This window comes from Pseudopipra pipra, chromosome 1 (genome assembly GCF_036250125.1).
Source record: "Pseudopipra pipra isolate bDixPip1 chromosome 1, bDixPip1.hap1, whole genome shotgun sequence".
NCBI classification, from domain to species: Eukaryota; Metazoa; Chordata; class Aves; order Passeriformes; family Pipridae; genus Pseudopipra; species Pseudopipra pipra.
Genome location: NC_087549.1, coordinates 139085888 through 139110808, shown reverse-complemented (window position 1 = coordinate 139110808; position 24921 = coordinate 139085888). Strand labels below are relative to the sequence as shown.

The 24921-nt window shown below is 39.7% G+C and overlaps 1 protein-coding gene across 4 annotated transcripts in view; it reads right to left on the bottom strand.

Annotated features, from left to right (window-relative positions):
* The window catches only part of ACBD5 (acyl-CoA binding domain containing 5), a 137880-nt gene that overhangs the window by 101168 nt on the left and 11791 nt on the right, over positions 1–24921 (bottom strand). For 2 of the 4 annotated variants that reach the window (XM_064636229.1, XM_064636236.1), the window contains 8 exons: positions 13691–13828; positions 12734–12934; positions 11908–12014; positions 9627–9903; positions 8178–8377; positions 6552–6602; positions 6160–6269; positions 941–2934 (listed from right to left, as the gene is read on the bottom strand). In XM_064636229.1, coding sequence (XP_064492299.1) covers positions 2922–2934; positions 6160–6269; positions 6552–6602; positions 8178–8377; positions 9627–9903; positions 11908–12014; positions 12734–12934; positions 13691–13828 — 1097 coding nt within the window. In that variant the 3' untranslated portion in view covers positions 941–2921. Of the gene's footprint in view, positions 1–940; positions 2935–6159; positions 6270–6551; positions 6603–8169; positions 8378–9626; positions 9904–11907; positions 12015–12733; positions 12935–13690; positions 13829–24921 lie in introns of those variants that run through there. The other 2 variants (XM_064636252.1, XM_064636244.1) reach the window with 1 other exon arrangement.

Below are 24921 nucleotides of genomic sequence, written 5' to 3'. Positions count from 1 at the left end.
CCTGCTGGGAATGTGGGAAGTGGATTTCACACAAGGAAACTCCATTCCTACTACCTCAGCAAGGAGTGATTTTGTGTAGGGAAATAACAAATACTTTCTAGTACAGGTGTGTACGGCCTTCAGTTCATAACTTGCTAACCTCTGTCTGCAGTCTTTAGTAGAGGCTATATTTGTGTACTTAATGGCAGGAGAGCAAAGTCCTAAGCTGGCCTGTAATGCCTTCTGGGACCCTCCTCCTCCTCTGTGGTGACTAGAATGATTCAAAAAAAAAGATGGTCATCTCCTCAGCACTTGCTGTGCTGCCACAGGAGCAGAGGAGGAGAAGAAACAAGGCCCTGAGCATGGAACAGCTGCACCATGCACACACATCTGGCTCTGTTTTGGTTCTATTATCAACATTTAGTGGGTGGAATGTCTCCAATCTGGTTTTATACAGAGCTAACCTCTGCTTTTTAAATGAAGCTTGACTCACTGCAGGAAACCAGCTTGACATTTGCTTCAGAAGTGCAATTTTGAGCTGGGCGAAGCTGTTTCAGTGCTGTGCAGAACTGCTTTGACTGCCAGCCCTCCTGAGGAGAGCACAGGCTTGAACAATATATACCAGTTCTGAGCTCCAGAGATCTGCTTGTGCCACTTCCTCCACAGTAAAGCTGTCTCTTTATACCTGGAGAGGTGATTTAAAAAAAAAAAAAAAAACCCACACAAGTTTTCCTTACCAGTTAACTAGGAATCTGTTCCAGTCTCAGTGAGTTTGAGATAACCCTAGAGGCTGAGGCCCAGTTCTGAGTTACAAGTAAATTGTTATAAAAGTGATGTTGTTTTGTATTACAACTTTTAAGGTTGAGACCGATTCTTCATGACACAGCCAGCAGGCTCTTCTGTACAGTCCCAGCATCCAACGTACACCATTTAGTAAACATTAAGAAAGTTCAAGATAAAATACAAAATATTAAGGGATTGATTTATTGAAACATGAATAAATAACAAGGATAGTACAAGCCCACATTTATTTCAGTGGGAAGTTAAGGATTAAGTACCTTTGGGAATGTTTGTCCCATCTCTAAGAGCTTGATATCTATGTGTAACATGGCTCTGAGCCAGGGAGGCTCTCCAGGGTGCTTTGTCCTGGCAGAAGACAGGACAGGGGGGTTATTTTTCACATGACCTTCAAGCTAGACTATCCTTCCTGTATGATTTATATCTTTTGTGGTAAAAAGTCAATCACTCTAGAAACTTTAAGCTTGGGCACAAGGGCTTCAGGTCACAGCAGCACTTCCCTTCCAGGATAAGCTTTGTTCAAACCTGAGTTTTCAGGGTATCTCATGCCAAAAACTCATCTCTGGCACACAAAACCATCTAATTGTTACAGCAGTCTTCAAAGAGATTACAACCATTTTATTTAATTTTTAATGCAGCTTTACAGTAAGAAAATCAGAAGAGGGGAAATGTAACTAAAAAAACCCTGCGTGTAACTAAAAAGATTAAAATTTCTCTGGTAAAACAAACATTAAATTCTCTGATTACATTTTTATACAGTATAGCTTGTATGAAAAATGTTTTCCAAACTATAAAAGATTTTCAGGAAGGACAAAAAAACTTTCCTTAAAAATTATTTGTAATATGTAGTCCAGGTGGAGAATGAAAGTTCATCAATAATCATGAAGTTTCTGAAGATTCAGAGCTTAACCATGGATTATGTTGTGGTATAATTCTTTATAGCAATTATTAAGTTCTCTGTCAAATCTAATTTTAGTGCATTTGCCTTTTCCAGAGATTTAGGCAACTTATATATTAATTTATTTTAAAATCAAGTGTAAAGCATGCTTTAGTCAAGCAAACTTGACAGAACTGTAACTCTTATCTTTATATTGGTTAATAAATACTCGGGGAGGGGGGGAATATCAGCACCAAAATTAGCTGAAAAGTTTTGTTTTGAAAGCAGAGTAGAAGGATAAGAGAGAAATACCAGAATTGGTATTTTTCAAGATGTGACTTGAGAAAAGTTCACAATGGATTAAATCTTACTTCAGTTTAACACAACCTGACAACAGAAAACTTAGAGTGCACTGAGTTTTTTAAAAGCTTAGAGATAGACTTACAGAGCTAGTTTTCATCTCATTTTAAAGCACCTTGTGCCTAAACTATGTATTTCAGTTAAAATAAGCTGTTGTCAACAAGAGTACAATTATCAAAGTTAAAAAGATAAGGTGCAGCCTCCTCTTTACATGGATCCCTTGTACCACACAGTTTCCAGACTTGTATTTGACAGTTGCCTGTTATTAATGGCTCTAACTTTCAGAACATATACAAATTCCCAAATTGCCTTTACAATTTTACAGGATAAGTAAAGGATTCAACTTCATTTATGACCAATTTACGTGGAAATTTGCCCCACACTTGTTTAGCAGCAAAAAATAACCAGTAGATTCCTCAGAGCTATATTGTATATTTCCAACAGCTTGCAACGTATTGAATTCATACTTTATTAGAGCTTTCACCTGGTATTATGTTACCCTGTGGAAAAACAGGCAGGGAAGATGGGATTGTAAAATCATTTCTATGTTAAAGTGATAGTTTTACATATTTTTAACTTATTCTTTTACAGAGATGTTATTCTCTTCCTCAGCTGACATCAGCAAGGCCAGCAATTACTGAAGGCCCATCCACAAGCACATTCCAAAATAATTAATGTTCGTATGGTTTTGAGGATGGAATTATTAAATTTATTTGCAACCTAGGAGCTGTGAATCATTCAAGTTTCAATAATATTAGTCCTTAAATGTTTAGCTCAAAGGTAGTACAAATTATTACTGTAACATAAGGAATATCATCCCAGATTCTGAGATTCTATGAGAATTCAGAATTCCTTTGCTTTCCAGGGCCATCTTCTCCTAGAAGTCCTTATGCAAAGCCATGAATTCTCAGTTCAGTTTTCTAGAAGAGGAACCAAATAGTTTAATGTACCTTCACATAGGAGACAATTTTTCATTTGTCTAAACAAACAAATTAACTGAAGTTACATGTAAATTATTTCTAATCAGATAAAACATTACCTGGCTTCAAGTACAAAATTCACTAAGAACTCTGAACTGAAGATGTAATTCCTCGGAACAGTCCCTGACCACATCAGTCAGTGGCGCGCTGGCTCACAGCACAGCAACACTTTAGAGCTGTTTTGCCAGTGACTCCAGAAAACATACAATTAGAGAGTTCTAAAACCATGAGTTGAATTAAAAATATATTTCTATCTGTGATCTGGTTTTCAAGCCTTCTTCAGTGAAGGCTCCAATACAAGTACCCAAATTTTCAGCATTAAGTTCCCCATAAAGGAGCAGGAGACAGGTTAAGAGGTGCTGGGAGAGAGCTGAGCTACCCCTGCCCAGGGACATGAGCTAACCACAAAGCTGTTGGTTACAGAAAGCCATCCCTCCACCAATTCCATAGAATTTGCTCCACTGTGCGAAAGAGTTCAGGAGTTATGGCTCCACAGCTGCAGGATGAAAAAACCTCAGCTCAGACTCCCAGCTTCTGCTCCAGGACAGTTTATGTACTTTAAAACCAAAAGTACACAGACATGATCAATACAGGCACAATACAGGTGTTGCCTAAGAGCTTGCACACCTTAACAGAGTACAAGCTGAAACTGGCAATGGGACAACAAAGAAGGACTTGTTTTTGCAATTCCACTTTCTCACTGAGTGTACTTGATCAACTTCCCACACATTGCTAAAGGAGATGGAACTCCAGACGGAGAAGTGATGAAGAAGCAGATAGTCCTTAAATTCTGGCTATGGGCAGACTGTCAGAAACGGGGAGAAAAGCTGAAGAACACAGAAAATTCTTTCGTTTCTGTTCTTGAAGTTCATCTCAGTACAATCCATGAATGAGTAAACAAAACGTGGGGCTGTGCTATATCTCTGTCTCACACTGTGGTACACAATGTGGTACGAATCCTGAACTCAAAAAGAATGTTGAAAAACTGAAACATTTGGGTAAGGGCCACGAGAATCATCCCAAGACTGGAAAACAAACTGAGATTCCAGTTGCTCCATTTGTTTTAAGAAAGAGACCACAAGATGACTTGGTGATAGCAATAAAGTACTCATAGAAAACACACTGTGGGCTCTTTGTCCCATAGATAAAGACCTAGGAAAATCCAATGAATGAAAACTGAAGCTAGACAAATCCAAACTAAAAGTAATGTACCGATTTTTTACTCATCTAAGCTCTGAATCACTAGGACAATATATTAGAAAAATTGCTGGTAAGGGTGCTTTTCTAACAACTGATTTCTCACTAAACCTGTGAATGGATTGAGGGTGCTACAGAGGTGAGAACAGATATCAAAAAAGGTTTGCAAGAACAGCAACTGTTCAAAGAGAGAGCAAGAGAACATGGCCATGCAAGAGCAATTAGCAAAACATCATAAGAGTTTCACATAAGATACTAAAAAAAACTGTGTTGATTTAAAAAAAACAACTTTGTCCTTGCTGATGAAATGGAAATCTCCATTTAACAAGTAGAGAAAATGAGCAAAATGTGTGTAACTGCCTGAAAGCCTTAGTAGTGCAATCTCTTTCATCAGACAGAGCAGTAACACCAACGCTCCCAATGACAGCTCTGAGCCAAACTCCCTGGCAGACTTGCAGCCTTTGTGGGTGGTGTATTGTTTACAGTTCCATGGGCTGGGCCCAAAGAGTGATGATCAGTGACAGGAGTCTAACTGGAGGTCAGTAATTAGCGGTGATGCCAGGGGTTTGTGCTGGGGCCAGTCCTGTGAAACACCTTTAGCAATGGTCTGGATGATGGGGCAGAGTGCACCCTCAGCAATCTCTACATTACACACAATTGGGAGTGGCTGATATGCCAGAGGGTGGTGCTGCCATCCAGAGGGACCACAATTGGCTGGAAAAACAGGCTGACAAGAACCTCATGAAGTACAACAAGGGGAAATGCCAAGTCCAGCACCTGGGGAGAAACAATCCCAGCCACCAGTACATGCTGGGGCCTGCCCAGCTGGGAAGCAGCTTGGCATCCAAGGGGACACCAAGTTAAACATAAGCTGGCAACCTGCCCTTGCAGCAAAGGCCAGTGGTATTGTGGGCTGCATTATCCTCCCAGCAGGTTGAGGGAGGTGATCCTTCCTCTCTACTGAGCATTGGAGAGGCCACACCTGGAGTGCTGTGTCCACTTCTGGGTACAAGAGAGTCATGGACAAACTGGAGAGAGTCCAACAAAGGGCCATGAAGATGATTAAAGGACTGGAGCACCACTGAGGAGAGATAAACACTAGCACAGGTTGCCCAGGGAGGTGGTGGCGTCTCTCTCCCTGGAGATATTCAAAAACTGCCTGTACACAGTCCTGGACAACTAGCTCCATCCAGGTGTCCCTAGTAGAGTAGGGGGAGTTGGACCAGATGGGCTGCAGAGCCCCCTTTCAACCTCAACCACTCTGTGTTTCTGTGATTTACTGTGTGAGAGAAAACTATACCATGAAAACTATCAAACATCAAAAAGCTAAACCAATTTTAGCTAATTCTCCTATGATCTACACACATACAAACTGTCTGCAGACTGACAGAAGAAAAAAACATAAAAGGTAAGAGCATATTGAGCCAACAAAGTCAGGTGTGAGGCTGAAGTAGACAGCCACTAGAGAACACTTGATCTTCTGATGCTTGGAGAGTTGAGAGAAAAGGCAAGATGAGAGTACAACTGTCCTTCAGCTGAAGGAAATCAAAGTAGATGATATAAAAATATCACAGTAAGGTACTGGTAGATGTTAAATAAGAAATAGGTGACAGGTGGCACTCCACAAAGGTTGTGATAGGGAAAAAACTTCTCATGGCACAAGGGGACTGGAAAGTCTAGAAACAGTGAAAATGGCTCAAGAGGATATCAGGAGTAAGGGGATCAAAGAATGTCATGGAGATGTTTCCAAGCTGTCCAGCCTCACCCACTTGTGTATGCTTGCTGAAATTATTTGCCCTGCATCACATTTCACAGATTTAGCCTAAGTTGCCACATGTAAAGCCTACCACATATAAAGTCAAATTAACCAATACTTTCAAGGCCCTGTCTAAGTAACACAGAATACTATATGTTGGTTTAAAACAGGTGAAACACAGTATATGGGTCCTATTGAATGCACATCTTTACCTTCGCTTTCTTTGAAGATACACATGTACCAACCACTGGGCAATAAACGGCCATACAATAGCAAAAGCTAAAATACCAGGAGAAATTTCAAAGGGCCACCATGATGGTTTCTAAGGAAAACAGAAAAAAATTCCAGTCAGCAATCTGTGTGCACATATTGAATACCACCTGTATAATAATTCTAAATCACTTTAAATGCTACAGTACCAAAGTAGAAAATAATACCAGAAGAAAAGATTATCAAGTAATTTCTTCAGACAGATTATTTTTTATTTCCTAGTCAAGAAGAGACAATACAAAAAGCACATACCAAGAGCTAGAGATAAAATATTCAGCTCATCTTTTTTCACAGTTCACAATGCTTTTTACAAATAGTAAAACCAGTATTTTACCTTGACAGAGGAGGCGGGCTGGTAATTTGACTGCGGTGTTGCAGATTTTGCCTTTAAATACAAACAAAGGCTGGTAAGTATAAAAAAGGAAACTTCAATTAAAATTTTTCTGCTTCACAAAACAAGAATATGAGGGTTTTCATCTTATGAAGGCTTTGCAATCTGTATATATCACAGTTTAATGCACAGAACGACTCCTATCCAACACCCCTTTCACCACATACCTCTGATGTTTCCACTACTCTTTACAGCATTTTTATCACATCTCTTGTGTCTTAGAAAATGAGTCAGTGCACTTACTGGACCTCTTTGCAGTTTGTGAAGGCCCCCTTGTTCAACCTGTCATTGCAACTTCCTCAAATCTGGTCCAGTCCCAGTTCTGACCCAGAGCAGAAATCCCACCAGCTTAATTTGCATGATGACATGTTTCAACACTACTCTATACTGAGGTCAAAGCACTGTTTTAGTCTGCCCTGAGCTACAGCTACAGCCTTGTCTAACACCATAAAGGAAAGAGAATACTCTGTTCCATATCTTCCATACAATCCTGAAAATGAAAGTACCAGAAACTTTTCAAGACTATTCCCATACACTACTGTGGTGCTTCCACAAAAACAAAGCAGCTGGTTTTCTAGGTCTTTCCTAACTTATGTAAGTGTGAAACAGAAGCTGCTGTTTCTCCTTAGGTATGGGTAGCAAGCACAGCATGAACTGCTGGAGAACAATCTTTTACTATTTCTTCATATATTGCTCAGGCAAAAAAAGAAAATCAATCTGTATTCAAAACATTAGATTCTGGAATAGCTGTGATGCAGCAAAATCATGGTTTTAATAAATCCTTTTCCCTAGCTGCCTTAGATTTGGAATATGTGCATCCCACAGGATACTGCTTGTACAGCTCTCTCATTCTCAGGTAGATCAGAATGTATCAGCAAGTCAAACAAAACCAAACATTTCCAGGTTTCTGAATCAACTATATTCACAACATGTTCTAGTCTCCTGAAGACACAGTATTTCCATTGAAACAGAAGGAAAAAGAAACACTACATCACTAAATATCTACAATTACTTAAGACTTCCTTTGCCTGTCTTATGTACATAATGTGAAATTCCAAGAAAGCTGGATTATTCATGAGGAAAGACAGCTGTGAAGAATCAGTCTTGCTAACTGAAAAATGGAATCAGAAGTTCTGCCTGCAAACATTCACCAGTCTGAAAGATTAAGATAATTTCTCACTTCCTTTGAAAATGCTTTGAGATCTAGTGATGAAGAAATTCTCTGGGATCATGTATTACTAACATTAACTATGGAATCTCCATATATAGCGACTGTGTAATGTGTATCAATAACTATGGCTACGATTAGTCTGATCAGAGATCAGTAAAATAATATATGGTTAATTTCTAAGTTGAAATACATGTTCTTGCTCACATGTAAAAGAGTCCTGAATTGTGTTCCTGAGAGTAGGTACCAATAGGAAATTTTAAGTTGGACTAAACTACAGAATGTAACTGACATGTCTTCACAGTTTAAGAAAATATCATCTGAAATTTCCATCTGAAAAAGCACACAAATGTCCAAGGACATTTCATAAAAAGTAATTGAATAACTACAAAGAACAGTACCTGTGATGCTGTAACTGCCTCCAGCATATGCAGCCTCTGGAGGACATTCTGCATGTCTTCTTGCAACCGCATCAGCACCACTGCAATCTGCTCATTGAGGCTTCCCCGGGGTCCCCTGTCGGATCCCCAGCGCTCGCCGTCCCCTCCACTGCCCATCTGGCCACCCTGGGAACCGTCTCCCAAAGGCTGAAGTCTATGCCCTGTTTTGAGGGAGAAAAAAACCAGAAACATAAAACACAGAATGGGCTACCAACTCTATTGAAAATGTTTAAACAGTTCACTTTCCTCCCTCAGTTTCCACCCAGGAGTGTGGTAATCCTCATCAGAGGTTGTATTCAGACAGTTCAGAAGCACTGGGAGGTCACTGAAATGTCATGAGATGTTTCCCTACAGCCTCAGTGTGACAGTATCATTCAAGTTCCTAGAACTGCAAAAATATTTAGGAAAAAACTATTAATTCACATCCAGACAAGTTCAGCAGTAAATTCTGCCCTAGTGAAAAGAAAATAAGATCTGTCTTATTATCAAGCGTAGGTCTGTTCTAAATTTGGCAGTCTTCAGCTGGAAAACAAAGATCACTAGAATACAGTGACAGGAAAGGTAATTATTTGAAACCTACAATACTCCCTTAAACTAGATACAACTACAACTAGCATATCATGTTTCTGCCTGCAAGTAACAAACTTCAGTAAAACAACAAAAGAGAGGAGATAGTTAAACTGTAGTATGTTCTTCATAACAGTTTTAAACATAAATGTTCTACTTGGATTTTCTTTTGAATTTTTGCATCTGATTACATATAGGTGCCATACAAAAGGCATGCTATATACAAATAAAATACTTTTTGCCTTTTTTTGTTTTGTACAAGAAAAATTAATTTTATCCTTGACTTTACAGATCATATCACTGGAATATGGTGCTGCTCCTAGGTGACGGTATTAGAAGTATTATGGAATTAAAAAGAGCAGAGGTCCAACATAAATTGAACATCTGGGCTATTATGTGATTAAGAATCATTAAGTTTTAAGAATCATAATGGATAGTATCAGGATCACTCAAAGGTGTGGCTAACATTCCAATAATATACAAAACAATGTGTCACTCATACCTTTCCAAGCCATTCCATGGTTTCAAATAAGCCACCACAGAGGTATAAATGCATATATATTTATCAATAAATATGTAACTTCTAAAAAAACTCTTCTTAGGCACAGGCTGGTTTTGATGATTACATTTCTAAAAACCCAGGTGCCACAACAGCAGCTGGAATATAAGGTTACCCACTGTAATTAGCATTTTGTTATCTATTGTTACTGTGAAGGACAGAAGCACTGTATAAATGATTCTCTTATTGGACAGTATTGGGAAGTTCTTGTCAGGCACCAGTAACTTATGGCAGTGAGGAGAGGGGAACACAAACATAGGGGGAACACACAGTGTGCACAGTACCTCTCCCTCTTCTGACACTGTAGAAATCTGCTTTTTCTCCACCTTTTTTCTCCTTGTGAGGGCCCCCATTACCGGCTTTGCCATCTTCTCCTCCACATTTGACTTCACCTTGTTCTTCAGCTATTCCCTCTCCAGTATTTCCAGATTGGAGATTCCCGTAAGTCATGCAAGTGCGCCTTGGAAAATCCATATTTTCTAATAGAAGACTGTGATCTACATCCAAGAAATGGGATGAATGCTTTAAAGATCCTTTAGCTGATGTGATGATCTCCAAGGGCTACAAATTAACATTAGCAAGTAATTAAATTCTGTAAAATATGACAGTTTACCATCAAAAAGGAAGAAACATAATCTCTACTTTCACGTTAAGAAAATATTTTACCCATAATTAAGACTTTTCTATTAAGGGGAACAGTTGTTTTCCCATAGAATGTACTAACTATTGTCTAAATGTAATTTTCAGATTGAAAGGGCCTTTGAAGCAAATACTCTCAGAACAGTGATACCACTGGAATTTCTTTAGATATTTCCGACATACAGTAATACTTAATAATCACTAAATCAGAACATTAAGATCTGAAAATGTTCAGTTTTTCCTTGTAAAATCTGCTTTGCTTCCTAGACAGTGAAACAGTCTCAACTCGAATTTGGGAGCCACACAGTCAAAAGTCACGTGCCATTAGCAACCCTGAGTAGGCACTGTCTGCGCTCACGGCAGAGAGATCCCCTTGCTTATTATCAACCTGTTCAGAACAGCTTGGCTGCACCTGCACCTCTCACCAAACAAAAGGAAGGCAGAGTGTTCTATCGACTTCTCACTCAAAATCAGTGGTACCACAGGAAGACACTAAAAATGGATGACATAGAGCTGTTCAGGCCACAATGACACATTCTGCAACAGCACAGCCTTACAGTGGCTCAAGCAACCCTTTGTTCAGGGCCAGGACAAGCACCTGCACAAGCAAATGTTGAAGCAGACTGGGGACCTCAGCTGAAAAATAACTTCATGGAAAAGCCAAAATAACCAAAAGGAGTGACACAGAAATGGAAACTGCTGCCCAAATTTGTCACACAGCAGTTCAAAAACCTGGATCACCAGAACTGAAGGGCAGAGTGCTTGCTACATCTGTTCCAAGTAAAAGCTGTATTTAATTATTTAAGTGAACCTCTTCTAGTTTGAATTGACTGATCTATAATTCTACTTTATATTTATTTACATATACCTGAACATTTGTTATTTTGTGCAGAACTAGAACTTTTCTCATGCAGGTTGGGAAACTCTGACAAATTATCCACCCACTTCAATTAATGAATCTCAAACAAGCTTGAGCAATAAACAAGATGATTGGGAAATCACCTAGATAAGACAGCTTGCAGTACTTCTATCAAATTACCTTTCTCAACATTCTTCATTACCAGGTAAAATTTGTTAAAAAAAATTTTCTGCTTACTCAGGAAAGAGCTAGACAAGAGAATGATGAAATATTAGAGTGCCTACTGGTCTTTCTGATCCTGTGCATCATCCACAGATTCCTCTCCAGAATCAGGAAACAAGGTGTTTGAGTACAATTTATGAAGTCCACACTTAAACTGGAACTCTGAAGGAGGTCCAAGCCAGTAAGGCAGCTAAGACTGCAGTTTACACAATGAGCAGGAGCACAAATTCAGTCAAAACTATGGCAGCACAGTTGGTGCCCACCTTTTAGATGAAAGAGCTGTATATTATGACTGAAGAGAATACAAGAGAACACAGAAATCCTTGTTATCTCCCACTTCTTTAGACCTAGGCCACTTTTAGGCACTGGCCTACAGGCCACCTGCTAAGGCTTACTCTTTATTTATTCTAAGAAACAAACACAGGATTCATCAGGCCAGAAAAAGAGCAAGCAAAAAGTTCATTGTTACAAAGACACTTCCTGTTTCCTAGAAATAGCTGAATTCTGCTCCCTACATATGTTATGAGATCCTAAATTAATTTGTGGGCACAGATATTAGTTTCTTTGTACTGGTTTGTTTGGGGGTTTTTGACAATTGTTTCTTTGTACTGTTGTTTTTCATCCCTTCCCCTCAAATAAATTCTCTGAGGGCAAAAATTTCAAGGCTTTTACATCAGCAGTAACCAAGTTGTAAAAGATTGACAATAAAAAGAACATAATCCGATATTTCAAACAGAAGGACAGCATTTACCTCTCCATGTCTATGTTCACCTGATAAAGAGGAGCCTATTTAAAAATAAGCATAGCAGTCCCAAAATACACCCAGGGACTACTAAATCCCATACCTCTTCTAGTCCAAGTTGCTCCATAGAGTCACAATAAACTTCACTGTCTGAATCACTGGTTAAGTGCTGAGTTGCTGAGATCTCTTCAGTATTGTCTTCACTTGCACCTGTAGGGAAAGGGGATAGCACACATTCTTTGTAAATGTGAGTCAGTTGAGACAACCCTGGCAAAGAGTAAAGCAATGAGTTAAAATGTGAGCTTCAATTCACAGCCCTTTTATCTATGATTGTCATCCTAAACTTAAATTCTGAATAAAGAGGTCATATTAATATAGGAATTATATTTATTTTTCCATTTACTAGTGGGAAAACTATACCTCATACTGACATTTCTGTATTATAAATTTTAATTTTACCCTGTTCACTCTCCTTCCTTAGTTCAGTAAAAAGCAGTTTTGCCTGAAGTTATGTTAGTTTTAAAACTATATATTTAGACCTCAGTTTCAACAAACTGGCATTTATAACATGTTCAGCCTCTGAGAACGATAAATATGATATTAGTGATTTTTATTTTACTACAGATTCACTCTCAAAGGCCAACAGTATTCACTTCGGTAGCATAATGATATACAAGAAAACAATTCTATTTCTATGGGTTTGGGCCCCTCTGTTTCTCAATTCATCTCTCTTTCTGTAGGAGATCCTAAGAGAAAGCCTTATTTTCAACTGGAATTAATTCTTTTTTTTTTTTGAGTTTTCTGTCTTCAGGTTTCTGCAACTGAGACACCACTGCTAGTCTCTGAATCCCAGGACTGAGCTTTCAAGAAAAGAGTATTTTCCATTAAAAACATGTGCAAATGAAAACATGGTCTTGTAAGGACAATACCTTGGTGAGCACTGTTATTAGCTATTTCTAGGCTTGGCTCCTCTTTATTTGTTTCTTCTTCTGGGTTCAAGCCATTCAAGGCAGATTTGGTCTGGATGCCATTCTGCATATCTGTGATAAAGCTGTCCTTGTAACAGCCATTCCTAACAATACCTTCCAAATCCTTAGCAGCTGCTGATTCGGGTTTCGCATTCTTATAGTCTGTAAAAGAACAAGAGAACTTTGCAAAGAGAAAGCTATGCACCTAATAGCTCAAAATATATTTCTTCAAGTAGCTCACTTTCTAATGGACTGTATGTATAATGTATCTGCAGAACAAAACATGTAAATGCTCCTGGATTCACATTTGTGTGGATTGTTCTGTTCCTGTAAAAACCGTAAATATAAAATTTAGTTTGCATAAAGAGCAGATGATACTTAAAACATAAGTAAGCAAATCCAAAGCAGGTCTCTCTGCTAAACTAAATAATAATCCTAACGTCCTTGGAGGAAAAAATCTGTATAGAATTCTAAATATATAATTTGGTTTTCACTAGATGGTGTTTCCAGCATCAAACTTTTTATGGACCCTCTAAATGAGTCACATTGAGAGTTCTGGTTTATTTTCTCTGAAGAAAAAAAGAAGTCATTTTCAATGCTACACTTACAGGCCATGTAGCCATTCACAGCTCTTACAAAAAGCACTGGCAACAAAACCCAAAACAATAAAGGGTATAGATGTTTATCTAACCTACCGACAGAACTTGCCACACAAGTGAAAAACTGTACAGCATAGCTCACAAATTTGTACTAGTTTTAATTCTTATAACCTAGGCTGAGAGACAGACATTTTTCACACAGGCATCCATGTGTATTTGCACCTAATTCTCTTGAAAAACATTCATGGTTCTTTGGGATTTTTTGCCATTTAGGTGGTTAAGAATAACTTTGGCAGAGACAATGGTCCAGAAAATATACCCTTTCCATTTATCTGCAGTTCTTTTTCTTCCTCTTCACGAAGCCCCTCTTCTTCTGATTCCGCTCCACTGTCGCTACTTTCAGCTTTTCCATTTACAGCCTTTATATTTGAAGTGGAATTCATGACATTACTGAGGTCTAAGAAAAAAATCAAAGAAGAAAAAAAGATGTATTTTAAAAGAAACAAGCATGTAACCACTCCCCCCTCAAACTATCAGCCATAGTTCTACAAAGCTACTTCCATATTAGAAGCTGTACCAAGTAACAGCAGCTCATTTCTGTAAACTCTTTCTTAAGTGATTTAGAGTTTCTCTTTTGTGGCCCATTACTGAGTGCCTGGCTGCTGGTGCAAAGATTCTCAGTGACTCTGAGAAAGCCCCCTGGGAACAGACAGGAGGCCACTTTCACTACCCAGTCTCAGACCAAGACTATTACTGTATTTAGGGTACAGCTGCAGTGACATTTTAGCTGGGACTGATGTGGCCATGTTATTTGAAAACCATAAGTCAGTGTTTTAATAGAAGCTCCCTTCTGGGCTGAAATGCCTCAAAACTGTTCTCAATTCAAAGGCAAATTTTGAAACATTCTATTCAGTTATGTGAACACAATTCTGAGTAAGGTAAAGATGGTGTTTCATGCATCTCTTGCTGTAATCTAGGCAGTCACAAAAAAGGGTAAGACTAAAGTTCATACAGATCTTTATCTAGCAAAGGGCATATGGAAATAAATTCTCTGACTGCAGTGCAAAAGTTGACAAAATTAAGATATACACTGAGCATTTTTTTTATAAATATTTAAAAAAATAAATCTTGAAATAGACAAAGTAACTGCTAAATCCTTGCTTTCCACATTTTTGATCACTCCAAGGATCACAAACAATTTACTCTAACTGTATGAGGAATTGCAAGGTAACAATTCTTTAAAAATATGGAGTATATAAAGGACAATTCTACCACCTCTGGTAAAACACATATGGTCAAACACATCCTGATGATCATTTAAACCCCCTATGTTAGGACAGAGTGATTTAAGGTACAAAGAGGGGGCAGTTTCTGTAAGACACTCGCACAATTTACATGTTGACTCCAAGGCTGAAATCTGACTGTTTTAATTGTCACCACAGTATTCCATTTGCATAATTTCTACATTCCCTTGTCAGAACCTTGAGAGATTAATTCTTACATATAGGCTTAACATTAAACAGCAAAATGATATCCAATTATACTGGAGTTGCCAAACCAGCTTCACTACTTTCTGTGCTGCATGGTAATTTAGAGCTAAGGGGTTTTTCTGCTTTAACCTCCTGTTACGACCCGCCCCAGGAAAAGAGGGGGGGGTAACCCAGGTTTTATCAAAAATTCCTTTGGGGTGGATTAAAGTGAAACGACACTAAATAATCGGTGTATGAAAACATATATTGATAAGATTTATTTTAACAATTTTGAATCAATTGTTAAGTTAACATTTTTGGGTGCTGTCATAATCAATAGGTAAGCTAACATTTTTGGGTGCTGTCATAATCAATAGGTAAGCTAACATTTTTGGGTGCTGTCATAACCTTTCTGGGGAGGAGAAAAATGCATAGGGGAGAGAAAGGCAGGATAAGAGCAAGGGAGAGTAAGGGAAAGAAAAGCTGAGAGTGGACAGATGTCCATAGTCACCGCCCACGGGGTCCAGCGATGAAACTTGATAGTTGCAGCTTCCATGTCTGTCACTTGAAGTGGTGGTCTTGATCTGCTGGGGGTGAAGGAGGGAAGCCCCCACACTCCAAGAAGTTATGAATTATCATATCCATGGTCAGTGTCACGGGCCATGCCTCGAGCCTCCAACCTCTCCCTGGGCCCTGCGCAAGAGCTGCTGTGTCTGGCCTGGCTCCCGCCTTTCAAGTTTAGCAGAGGGAGGGCGGGTCCTGATTGCTCGTCAGATGTATCAATAGTCAAAAGCCTGCAAGGTCAGCTCTTATCTTTCAGGACTTCACACCTCCAGCACCGGAGAGAGGGAGGGCCTTGACTGCCCATCAGATGCATCAATAGTCAAAAGCCTGCAAGGTCAGGACTTCACACCTTCAGCACTGGAGGGAGGGAGGGGCTCGACTGCTCATCAGAGGTATCATGCAAGTCAAAAGCCTGCAAAAGTCTCCTAGAATGCATAAATCATCAACCATTTCAGTCTCTGACACCACCCCGTGATTTATGCATTCAATAATTTTTCTTCTTTTGTCGTTCTCTGTGAATCTTCTTTGTGGGCGGTGCTTTTCGTATAGTGGACAGGGAGACAGAAGAGTGAAGGAAAGGAAGAGATTGCCCTAATGCATTGCAATTCTCCCCCCCTTCAAAAAACAAACTAATTTTATAATAACATAGTAAGCTAATTTGCATTAGTTACTCTCTCCACCCTGTGAGTCGTCATAGGGGATGTAATAGGATCTCAATAGTTACAATCAAATTTCTTAACATTAATGAGGTTACAAACATACATACAAATATTTGAAATTATACATCAAAAAAAAAAAAAAAACCAAAAACACTGAGTTACTTGGGAGCTGGTAAAAGGCTTTCTTATGTTTTCTTTTAGGCCTAAATTTAGTTCTGTTTTGTTAAATTTAACCAAATATGAAATTCAATGCCTTTCAAGGCAGAAGGCTAATGTATATAATGCATATTTATATGACTCTAAATATGCATAAATACTTGTACTAACTCCCAGGTTATATTTGGTTGAGTTTCTCAATCGAGAGGGATATTTAAAAGGACAAAATGAACTTGACAAAAATCAAATTAACAGTACATCTTATACAATTTTACCAGTAAGTTGCTCATATAAAAGAACACATTCAAAAAGCTTTTCCCAAGCTAACCTGCCCCCCAACAAAATAACAAAACAAACTTGGCAAAACTAAACTAGCAGTACATAAAATGGCTCGTCTTACACAATCTTATCAGTGAATTGTTCGTGATAAAAAAAAAAACAAAACCCAAATAAGTCAACAATTATTAATAAACTGATAACACAAGTAATTCTGGGAGTAGAGGGGACACAAACACAATGTTTGTGGCAAAGTTCTACATATTGCAGACTTACTGAGACAAAAATACATACAGGCATGCATATTACAAAGTTGTTAAGATAAAAACATAAATACATGTCAAAGAACAGTATAAGTCTTCAGTCCTGTTGCTATTTCGTTTTCTCATGGGATACTTGTAAGCTGATAATAGAAGCAGTTGTGGGGGCAGTTATCTCTTCTGCCTCTTGCTGCAATTGATGCTCCATTGGTTTCATGCAGCTTGATCTCTTCTGCTGGCACGTTTCTGCAAAAGAACAAATCTGGCCCACTACGGACCGATTGTTAAAAAGAAGGAAGAATCTATTTATCCAACTCCTTTTCTTATCTCGCATAATGTCACTAGGGCAGTAATAATAGAGAAGTTTGGAACATGTTTTCTCCAAAAAACAAATAAACTCAGAGCATGCTGGAGTTCTTTTTTACTTCTCAGCATCTTTATTTGCTCTGGGGTGGCCAAGATGTCAGGGGGAAAACACACTGTTACCTTTTCTGTGGGAATCTGAAGTCTCAGACTTTCTAAGTGGGTGATAGTACTTGTCTGAGTCTGGTCCCCTGTGGTGACATCAGCAATCTGGGCAATCAGTTCAGCTTTGTTATGTACAGCAGCTATTTGTGAGCCAGTGTCAGCATCGAGGTAACTCACTGGCAGCTGCCACTGCCCATTAGGTTTATGGACAGACCATGCTGTCCATGGTGAGTGTATAGGGACAGCTACTCCTTGCTCCTGCAATTCTGCAGTTTCTGGGGTCGGGATTTGCCAAAAGCATCAGTTACCCATATCTTTTTTTTGTCTGGTTTAATGCCACACTGAATAGCAGCTTCAGTTTGGAGTGCTGAGACTTGTGCACCCGTGTCTACCACGAATGTAACCAAAGATTTAAAAGGGCCGAGAGGAAAAGTGATTACCAAATCTCCCTGGTTGTTTTCTGTAAGCTTTCCCTCATAAACCCACTGGCTATTTTTTGGCTTATTTACTGGAGAGCAGTAAGTCCAGTTCCTTGACTCAGAACTGGTCAAACTGGTTAGTCCAGTTTCTGGAGAGGCTGAGGGGATCACAGTGTTGGACTCCTTAGAGGGGCTGCCCTTAGGAGGTGCCTTGTGCTCTTTGATCTTATCCCACTGCTTTATCAAGTATTCTAAATTAGCAGTGGATAATTTATCCATCACTTCTCGAGGAATTCCTTTTGCAACACCTTCTCTCCACAGACTGTATCTCTTTCTCCCGCTAGATGACACATTTTGTTGACAAATACCTGGCGAGGCAGGTTTTTGGACTTTCCCTGCCCTCCTGCAGTGTATTCTCTGGCCACTCGTACCAGAGAGCCCCAGCTGCTGACCAGTAGCTATTAATTCTTGGGCTATTTCCAACCAGGTTAATCCTGATGGAGCACCCCTTCTTCTAGGTCTGGGGGTTGCCTTTATGCGCTCCTGTAATTGTTTAGCATAAACTTTTAGTGCATCAGGCAGGCCTCGAATTAAAACTGGAAATCTCTGTGGATCTGCCTCGAGTTCCATTGGGGAATTTCGTTGTGGGTCTAATAATTTTGTATGCATTAACTGGAGACATGCGGTTTTTTGTACACTTTTTACAATGTGGCCAATTGTGGGTGTTTTAATCGTGTAAGGATCTCCCCTTTCTATAGGGTCTAACCCACCTGCCCAGTAGGCAGCTCTTTGGGTCAGGGACCACGGTGCTCGGTTATCATTTGTGGTCAGGAAGACCCCTGGGCCCCAAAATCCTCTGGCCTCATCTTCACTCAACAAAATCCGATCTCCCCCAGTAAGGGACACCCTCCACACATATTCAGTCTCTGATTCACTGGCCTTACGACTGTATTTTTCCTGAATTTTGGCCAGTGCTTCCCCCGTGTACGGGGTAGTTCGTGTGGTAGTTTGCCTGTCTGTCCCCTGGCCAGTGGTTTCAGTTTTAATGAGGGGACGCATATGTATTACCCCCTCCTCCGGGTAACTTTGCTTCAACTCTTCTAATTCCCCAGAGGGGTACAGGGATTTGTCAACATCTACCGGTTTAGGGTATTTTGAATTAATGTCTCGCAATTCACAATTTTTCATTTCCAGTATTTTTTTAAGCCTTTCATTTTGTTCCTCCTCATCTTCAAGGGCTGACCTAAGCAATGAGTTAATCTCTCTCTCTTTCTCCAGTGCCTGACGTTCAGCAGTTAACTGCAGGCGTTCTTTTCCTAATTGCTCCTGTAATGCCTTCATTGTCTCTTGAAGAGACCTTATCACCTCACCGGTAGATTTTTGAATAGCCTCTTTTTCTAGCTGGTCCTGCAAAGTTCTCATTGACTCTTGGAAAGATTTTATCACTTCACTTACAGATTTCTGAATAGCTGATTTTTGCCTTTGCACTGCTCTAAGGAACACGCCTAAGACAGCACCCACAAAAAACAGTTGTAAACCAAGGATAGCTATCAGGAGGGAATAATCCCCATATAACTCAACCTGGGGTGTCATCATCCCCTTTGCCTCAGTCATTAACCCAGTTTAGGTTAATGTCTTTCTCCCCCTTAACCCTCTGAGGGCTGGTTTGACTCTCTCCTGGAAAACCTTTCAACAGGTCCAGGCACCAGAGAACCTTTCAACAGGTCCAGGTCACACCAGGAAACCTTTCAACAGGTCTGATGTGCCCGGGTCACACCGAGAGGAGAAAAATTCTTACTATAATTTTATTGCGAGGGGACAGTCACCATTTGACTCGCCCTCGGTACCAGTTTTAGACTACACCGATTACTCCACTATATCCAAAGGATCCTGTCCGTGACGCCAAAAATGTTACGACCCGCCCCAGGAAAAGAGGGGGGGGTAACCCAGGTTTTATCAAAAATTCCTTTGGGGTGGATTAAAGTGAAACGACACTAAATAATCGGTGTATGAAAACATATATTGATAAGATTTATTTTAACAATTTTGAATCAATTGTTAAGTTAACATTTTTGGGTGCTGTCATAATCAATAGGTAAGCTAACATTTTTGGGTGCTGTCATAATCAATAGGTAAGCTAACATTTTTGGGTGCTGTCATAACCTTTCTGGGGAGGAGAAAAATGCATAGGGGAGAGAAAGGCAGGATAAGAGCAAGGGAGAGTAAGGGAAAGAAAAGCTGAGAGTGGACAGATGTCCATAGTCACCGCCCACGGGGTCCAGCGATGAAACTTGATAGTTGCAGCTTCCATGTCTGTCACTTGAAGTGGTGGTCTTGATCTGCTGGGGGTGAAGGAGGGAAGCCCCCACACTCCAAGAAGTTATGAATTATCATATCCATGGTCAGTGTCACGGGCCATGCCTCGAGCCTCCAACCTCTCCCTGGGCCCTGCGCAAGAGCTGCTGTGTCTGGCCTGGCTCCCGCCTTTCAAGTTTAGCAGAGGGAGGGCGGGTCCTGATTGCTCGTCAGATGTATCAATAGTCAAAAGCCTGCAAGGTCAGCTCTTATCTTTCAGGACTTCACACCTCCAGCACCGGAGAGAGGGAGGGCCTTGACTGCCCATCAGATGCATCAATAGTCAAAAGCCTGCAAGGTCAGGACTTCACACCTTCAGCACTGGAGGGAGGGAGGGGCTCGACTGCTCATCAGAGGTATCATGCAAGTCAAAAGCCTGCAAAAGTCTCCTAGAATGCATAAATCATCAACCATTTCAGTCTCTGACACCTCCCAGTGAAGAGCCTTCCCACATTCCTCTAGTTTCCAAGCTTATCCACAGCACTTCAAAAAAGTAAAAATGCAAAATAACTTACTGTATAGTAATAATGAATATGTTAAATATTATGTTCACCTTAGTTTTGTTGCAAGGTAAGGTTTCTGTGGACACCTTGCATCACTATTTTAGATTGATGTAATCCAACTCTTATCTGAAGATTAAAAAAACCCACTTCTTTATTATAAAAACAGAATTGGAAAAGCAACTGTCCATCCTCTCAACTACAAGAATATAAGCTATCACCTGCTCATTTTCTCCTCACTGAAGAACACTTGCTTATTTGCAATGAAATGTTTCACAAAATTGAAATCCAAAATATTCCCAGTTTATTTCTCACAATCATGTTTCATTAATTGTGAATCCCAGTTGTTGAGATGTTTTTGTGAGAAGCAGCAACATGAGAAGGATAAGGTAGCAATTCTGTCCTCACAGCATGAGCATTAGGCACAGACACAGCTCCCTTGGCATGGGAGGGCACAAATCACCCTTCCCTTTGAACAACGAGGGGGTGGGGACACAATAATCTGTGTGTCCTACCCAGCCGTGGGAGTAAACAGGAAAGACAAGACTAGGAGGAACACTGGACTGTGAAGAATGGCGAATTAAAACTGCAAAGCTCCTCACCCTACCATAGATACTGTAAAAAACCACAGATATACCATAAGCTTTTTTCTAAGATTTACTTCTTTTCTTTTTGAAGAGAATGTCTTTGAACATTCAAGCATATTCTTTCTTCACTTACTTTCAGTAAGAATATTATTCATTTGAGGAAATTTCTGATACATCACACACATTTAAATAAAGAGGAGGAACTGAATATCAACAGATTTATATCACACCACAGGACACCTGAATAACTGAAATCCATCACGATTTCTTCCACAGAGATATTCTTAGCAACAGTGTTCCTAAAGACCATAAAAAGACACCACTTTGATGCAGGCTCTGAAGAACACATCATTGTACAGAGTTCTGGCTACTGGAAATGCCACACTTAATGGTATGCTTTTCCTCAGAACCCTTGCACTCCTATCCTCATCACATCCATCCCCAATTGCTTTTACTACATTGTAAAACCACAGTTTGCTGCCATCCTCCTTGTTGCTTTGAGCATCTGCTAAGAAACCAGATACGATGACTAATCCCAGGGGTGACAGAGGTAAAGACTAAACAGAGCCAACTAGTAGTGACTTCTACTGGCCCTGTTGGTAGGTTAATGGCTGTTCCCTGAGCAATGTATCTTCTTAACTTGAATGACACAAGTTAAGCAACCTTTTAAAACCTTACTTGGTTTGTGCTAATCCCACTCAGCCAGCCCCTTTATTCCGTTTACTCACTTCATCTGCAGGCAAAATGTTAGTAGTTTTTTCTGTTGCCCTAGTTTAGATACTGTAGAATTCCTCTTGGTTTATTACTTTCATCTCACTGCCTACATCAAACTGTGAGATTTGTGACAGTTTTCTAAATCAAAGCTGTACTGCTCTGTAGCCATAGAAGGAGTTCTCTTCTGTAAAAGCCTGGAGCATGGAGTTTGAGGTTTTTTAATCCTATATACTAAGAGCTGTATAACAGTAACAACATGAAAACAAAAGCAAGAAGGATTTAACAAAAGAAAATGGCAGGATGGAAAGGATATGAAGAACAGACATGCAGCTTCTCTACAAGCTTTCACTAGATGTTTATTTTCTTGTATCAGCTCTATTAAGAGATTTCCTATGAACCATTCTAAATATATTTCTTTAAAGGCAGCACTACAGTTCTTCTGAATAACCTGTATAATGAGGCCAAGTTTCTCAGAAATAAGTATGTGATTTCTAATTCTCCACATATTCAAAGGCAATTTTTGTTACCTAGATGGGAGTTTGGGATCTGTGGATCAGCCCCAGCTTGAAGGTCATTTTATAGAGAAAACCTAGCCTAGCAGGTTTTTCTTAAATGCCTTGTATTTTTCTTTTCTGAACAGGCATAAAATTTTTATACAAAATTAACATGCACTGCTGGAGCTGTACTGATGGTTAGCCCAGTACACCACAGTATCATCTTCACACAAGTTCTACAGCCTCTCACACACTGTGAAAACACCAGTGACCAGGAGCCACACCAGTGACAGCAGATGAAAGACATGATAAAATGTTTAACTAGCTGTGTATGTCTTCAGTGTTTAATAAAAATTATGTGCTTTTGTAAAATATCACAACTTCACTATCTGCTCAATAGCAGCAAAGTCTTAGCCACTGAGACTTTTTCCATGACCTATACTTACATCACCTTATACAGGGATCTCCCTGCACCCCTGTGTTTGTCAAAATTTTTAAGTCTCAAAGAGACCTATGTGCTGTACAAAACTGTTTTGACAATCAGGTAACTGTAATTCTTTTCCTGCCATCACCACCTGGGGTTTCATGCCTGTTACCAATCCAAGTAGGCTCCCTGCTTCAATTCCAGGTTTGCACAACAGTGTTCTGCCCTTTCCAATACACTTGGTTACACAAATCTCCACCTCCTTTTTGAAACTGATGTATCAAAGCAGTGCAAGGAGTGATTGCAGTGAGAGAGGAGGGGCACATGGAAGCATCTGGGAGCAATAAGCTCTTCAGCCAGAACAAGGGTTTCTATAGTCTCATTTCCTTCCATCCTTTTTAATATAGGACACTACAAAGAAAATTTCCAGGGGCTGAGCCTGCTCTGTAACATCTGTTCTACAGTACTCAAACAAGCTGCCATCACAAATAAAAAGAGATTTTAGAAGGGTCTGTCAGAAACAGAGAGAAAAATACTGAGTTCCTTTAACTACTACAGTTTTGTCTTTTTTAATTGCATTAAGTGCAAGTTCTCTGAAAAAATGTACTGCCTAAGCACACAGATCATGGCAGCCAGCTCTTCCTAAGAAAAAGAAGCCTATCCTTCTTTTTATTTTTTTTAATATACTCTAAAAGACTACAGCCTTGTTTTGTCAGCACTCCTCTCTCTGCTTATGTGCTTTTCAAGCTGTTACTCTCGAAGAAATGCCAGTATATTTAATAATACAATTTAATCAACAATACTCATGTCTTTATTTACCATTAATAAACACAAAAACAACAGCTTGTGGGTAAGAACAAACACAGACAACAGCAACTTCTGAGACATTTATATGAACTTGCAATTACAGTATTTAGGATTACTGACTAGTCATCCTAGACCTTGATACTTTTCAGTATCTAAGGAGTTTCTCATCTCCATCCATATCACCAGTACCTTTTCCCTTGAATTTTCAGAATACATTCCATATAAATAAAGTTACCAAGTTTGGGGGTTGACTTGGATACATTTCCTTCCTCCCTGATGATCCTGAGCCTTCTGCCAGTAGAGACAACCTGCCTGGGATTTCCTGACAGAGAAGCCCAGGGAGAAGAGCAGCTGCTCCACAGGCATTCCCAGCACCAGCAGTAGTTCCACGAAGGCCACTGGCTGTCCAGAGTACAGGGCCACCAAGCACACGCAGCTCGGTTACATGGTGCATGTGCAGCAAGACCAATGGATCCAGGCTTTGCCAGCTTAGTGTCAACACCTTAGTCAGCATGTGGGAATGGACATGAAAAACAGCTGCTTCTTAGATATTTATTGTAACTCGCAAGAATAGTAAGATGATTCCAGGATCCAGGATGTCCCCAAGTCTGGTACTACTTCCCTCTGGGAGAACAAGCAGAACTCGCTAAGCTCTCTTCTGTGTGGAAGAGATACAGTCATCATTTGGACCTTTCACTGTGCACGGCAAGTAGAGAGGAGCATTATTAGATTCTTCAGTTTTGTCCCAGAAAATAAAAAACATGAGCACAGTGAACTCGGAACCCCGTAAAGAAAACTGAATTATGCTTGAAAACAACACAAAGCCACACTGATGAGTTACATATTGTAGCCTGAATCAAAAATTGTTTTGCTCTATACAAAAAAAAAAAAAAACCAAACAAAAAGGAAATAAGATTATATTCTCCTGCCATCTGCTTCAAGCCTACTGGCTGAACAGCTTTTACAAAGCCCATACCAAACCCAGCCTCACAGATAACAAAAATGGCTCTTCCATACATCTTAGAGGCTACGATTAATTACTTTTGCTAAACAAAGTTACACATGAAACACCAGCCTGTTTCCACTGGGAACTTTTCTGACAGCAATCACGATACAACTACCCACATCTGTTCTTGCCCCACCTCCCATACCTGAAGCTAGTGCTTCTTTGTAGCTTGTCTTTGTGGAATAGAGCTATGAGAAATCTGCATTTCAGTTCTCTCATCACAAGAGCTTAACTGTGAGACAGCTAAAATAGGCACCAGCATTTTATAGCAAGTGGGTACACATCTTCTAGATTCTCAAAACTTGAAGAGCTTTTGACACTTATTTTCCATTTTGCAGTGAAATCTTGTCTGGCTGGAAGGAAAAAAATCCAAGTTCAACAACCAATTACAC